At 34.2% G+C, this 4,325-nt stretch overlaps 1 protein-coding gene and 2 non-coding genes across 3 annotated transcripts; 2 read left to right on the top strand and 1 right to left on the bottom strand.

Moving 5' to 3' along the window:
- The first annotated feature begins 1,102 nt into the window (after positions 1 to 1,102).
- LOC112095641 lies at positions 1,103 to 2,555 on the top strand. Its single transcript, XM_024177745.1, has one exon. The coding sequence runs from the start codon at positions 1,962 to 1,964 to the stop codon at positions 2,175 to 2,177; it is 216 nt and encodes a 71-aa protein (XP_024033513.1). The 5' UTR covers positions 1,103 to 1,961; the 3' UTR covers positions 2,178 to 2,555.
- On the bottom strand, positions 1,197 to 1,268 carry TRNAT-GGU. Its single transcript has one exon. It is a non-coding gene; the product is annotated as a tRNA-Thr (tRNA).
- Positions 2,556 to 2,790: 235 nt separating the features above from the next.
- TRNAD-GUC lies at positions 2,791 to 2,864 on the top strand. Its single transcript has one exon. It is a non-coding gene; the product is annotated as a tRNA-Asp (tRNA).
- Positions 2,865 to 4,325: the final 1,461 nt, after the last annotated feature.

Genomic DNA, 4,325 nt, shown 5'->3' with positions numbered 1-4,325 from the left:
ACCTTATGTTATGGCACTTCCGGGTCCTTCGAGGATTCGATCATTTAGGGATGATTTGATTTCTCGTACCGTACATTGCCCCTTCTAATTGGTTTCGAAGATAAAAATCCTTTATTGGTCCATAGCCTTACTTAGGTAAATCCATGAACTCAATTCGTTTATTCCTTCCTATTGTTTCTTGTTAATACTGGTTTGAAACTGAACTATGAGTTGCTTATTATGACTCATCAATCAGATCGATTAATTCTTTGAAAGAACTTTTCAGAAGAAGCGATCCCCTCTCTCCTTACCGGTTGATACCCAGACCTACCCCTCTCGCTCTATTTATTTCTTCTTGGGTGAGATTGAGAAAAATAAATATTTTTATGTACTCTTCTAATTTTGATTTTTTAAATTCAATACAATATTAAATTAAATAATAGGAGACTGTAAATGAAAGTTTCTTTCTCACACCCACTATCCTAACATTGTCGGAACAAAACAAAAAGATCGTATGCCTTGATATGAAAATATTTGATACATGAAGCCGCGATCTGATTTATATATAAATCAGATATCGATATAAATTAGATAGAGATCAAACTTGATCTTCTTGTGTTCGGTTCGGGAATCAAAGAAAAAGAAACATATTGGAAACAGCTCTTGTCTTGGAACTTGGAATCACCCTTTCTTACTATCTTAGTATGGAACGCCTAGGAAAAAGCGGATTGAATCGGAAATATCGACGGATTCTTGCGGAGTCCAAAGAAATATCAAATAAAAAAAATCTACTGTTCGAATTTCATAGCTATCGAATTTGCAATTTGAATATCAGAATAGTGGATATAGTCATGATTCAATGGGTTAGGTCCACTTACTTTTTATTTTGTTGATTTCGAATCTTTACAATAGATTAGATTGGAATAATGGAAAAGAAAAATATTTGGTGATCGAAGAGACGACTTCACATTACTCATTATAATAAACAAGCGTTCAACTTTCTTTTAGCAACTTTCTTTTAGAAGTAGAATTACTATTCTAATTACTATATTCTAACTCATTATAAGGATAACGTATTATCATTAAATTCGAAAGTTTATAATTACATTATTATCCAGTTGGTTACTTTTTTTATTACAAATCAACACAATTTTTATTCCCGTTTCAATATGAATATTACCACTTTACTTTATTTATATTTATGAAAAAGGCCAAAAAGCCCCTTATCGGATTTGAACCGATGACTTACGCCTTACCATGGCGTTACTCTACCACTGAGTTAAAAGGGCAATTGGATTCAATTATTGAAGGCGTCACTAGGCGGATAAGATAGATCTATATCTATCTATATATATATTATAATTATATGCAGTAGACTCATAGCGGCGAGTGTCACCTAGGGGAACGATAATTTTGATTTACTTAATAAGTAATAAGTATAAGTATCGGTTAACCCGGGTTTATTGATATTGGATTTGATAAATATCAATGAAATGAAGTGTTTCAAGACCGACCCTAATGGAATTGACTTAAATTGATCTGACCCCATCAGAACGGAACGAAACTTATTTGATTGATACATGGATACATGGACCTACCAATTCGACATAGATCCACCAGATTTCACATGTGATAAAGAGATTCTGTTTGTTCCCCGAACCCAAATTTTAGAGAAAAAAAAAAAAAAAAAAAAATTGATAACTTGTTAATCTTAATCCCCGTTCCCAGATTTTCGGATTTCTCATTTGTTAATTTCCCAGCTTAGGGCGATATAGGAATAGTCCGATCTCATCTTACCAAGGAGTGGATAAATGAATGAAAGTTAAGTGGAAGAAATGAAGAAAAAATCTTCTTTTATGTCGGATCAATCACTTCCCAAAAGAGTCCTCTACTTTGCCTATTTTTATTTTTATTATTATTTATAGCAATTTCTATAATAGATTTCGATTTTAGACTAGAATGGCGATTAGAATGAGCGATTGATGGACGAATCAAAAAATGCTATTGGTATGGGATCAGAAAAGGTGGAAAGATCCTTTACTTTAGAGTTAGTCATCCCATTCCATTATATTGACAATTTCAAAAAACTGTTCATACTAAGTATGATGGCAGTCGGGCAAATATGCCCCCATCGTCTAGCGGTTCAGGACATCTCTCTTTCAAGGAGGCAGCGGGGATTCGACTTCCCCTGGGGGTAGGGTACTACGAAAGGAAGTTGATCGTGGATTATAAATAAGCCTAGACTTTATTCTTCCTGGGTCGATGCCCGAGCGGTTAATGGGGACGGACTGTAAATTCGTTGGCAATATGTCTACGCTGGTTCAAATCCAGCTCGGCCCAATAATTCGCTGATCCACCAGGAAATGATATAACCCCCTTTGTTTTCCAGAAATGCCAGATACGAAAGACTCAAGAATAAAAAGAGTCCAATTCTCCGATAGATCCCTACCGCTATTTATTTATTTTGTTTGCTCCATTTATTTGTTCCCATAAATTCTGATCTTGCTAATAATGATCTAGATTCATATCAGGATCATGAAATCGAAAGCATAAAGTCTAATGAAAAGAATAAAGTAACGCAAAAAAAGACTCTTTTTTTTTTTTTTTTTCATTGGGACATTGAAAAACGAATTATCAATTGATTTGGCAATAACGAAAGGAATCCGTGCCGCTCTCACTAAAGTGTATATCCGTGTGTATATCAATATCTCACTCACGTCTCGGTTCCAACACGTCGATATTTATCTAAATATAAATGAAATTGTTTGAATGAAATCATAAAAATAGGTATTCGGTACATTTTACCGCCCCGGGATTGTAGTTCAATTGGTCAGAGCACCGCCCTGTCAAGGCGGAAGCTGCGGGTTCGAGCCCCGTCAGTCCCGACGGATCCAAATCCAATAAAAAAAAAACATCAATATATCTCGCCGTTTCTGTTAAACTGGGGCAAAATAAAATGGTAGAATTTCATGCCTACTGCTCTCCTTTGCTCTTTTTTCTTTTTCATTTCTCTTTCTCATCAACCAGTACCGATTGATGAGAAAGAGACATGTGCGAATTGCTACAATTATTGGTAGCATCATATTCAGGATTCCAAGAGCTACCGTAGGGGGTCTGGTTTTTTTGACTGTCCCCCATCTGTGTATGGAATGGAATCGAGTACCATATCGTTCCCGGGAGCGTATACACAACTGAATTTAAGATCGTTACTTTGATAGAATACTTTTAAGATTAAGATTCAAAGTATCTTCTTTTCTGGTTTCTAGTTTGGCTAACTTAAATTACTAGTTTGAATTTGAAAGAATTTATCTCATTCAAATTTCACGCCGAACTTTTGAGGGATACGTTCTAGTACTAATCCAAGGGAGGGGGGATGATATTCTTAATAAAATAAAGATCAAGCAAGGCGCCAACCCCTCCCGAAGAGGGAATGAATAATCTTTTTTAAGCGTATTGCCAAAGAAGAATAAACTCGAAATAAATTTAAATAAAATAGTCAATTTTATGAAATATTCGATTCTTTTTTACTGGGACTCGTCTTTATCACACTTCTTTTTCGTTTTTTTTTTAATGATATAATTTTCTTGAAAAAAAAAAAAAAAAAAAAATGAAAAGGGGTTTCGAACTTAACCCCTTCCCTTTTTCTTTTTCTATTTCGTTTCGATTGTTTGTTTGGTTTTTTTCTAAACCCTTTGTAAACAAGGAAAGTGTAAAGCGGTTAGGGGGTTGTACAAGTAAGGCGGTCGATTATAGAAAAGACAGACTGGAAAAGACTGGTAAATAAAAAAGTATTAGTATTAAAAAAGTATTAGTATTAAAGTAAAGGAATTCTTTTGATTGAATCAGGAATCAAAGTTTGTATTTGGTGTGTGGATAAAAGAGCTGCCTATGTTATACTATTGAATTCTCGACGATGAATCGACTTGACAGTCAAATATTGTTATTCATGATATTGATCCCATTCGCTATCATCGAAATGTAATTCATCCCATTGAATTTACAAGCGAAAGGGTTATCATCTCTATGGGATTAAATCCCGAGTTATTGCGAAGTAAAAAAAAAAAACCAAACGATGAGACTATGGAAGTAAATATTCTCGCATTTATTGCTACTACACTGTTCGTTCTAGTTCCTACTGCGTTTTTGCTTATAATATACGTAAAAACGGTCAGTCAAAGTGATTAATTTGAACGAAACTTGACTTCTTAGTTCTTATAGTTCTTATCAAGGATTTAAGAAAAAAAATTCAATTTCATGTCTTAGTCTTAAATGAAACCAACGGACTAGAATCAGCAGTAGCCTATGAGATTCGATAGTATGGTAGAAAGATTCATATATGAATCTTT

The sequence above is a fragment of the Citrus clementina genome, unplaced genomic scaffold (assembly GCF_000493195.1).
Source record: "Citrus clementina cultivar Clemenules unplaced genomic scaffold, Citrus_clementina_v1.0 scaffold_869, whole genome shotgun sequence".
NCBI classification, from domain to species: Eukaryota; Viridiplantae; Streptophyta; class Magnoliopsida; order Sapindales; family Rutaceae; genus Citrus; species Citrus x clementina.
This window is presented reverse-complemented; position numbering and strand designations above follow the sequence as displayed.

Bases quoted from the DNA above. Each gene is read 5' to 3' on its own strand.
- LOC112095641 (XM_024177745.1), top strand. From the start codon at position 1,962: ATGGACGAATCAAAAAATGCTATTGGTATGGGATCAGAAAAGGTGGAA.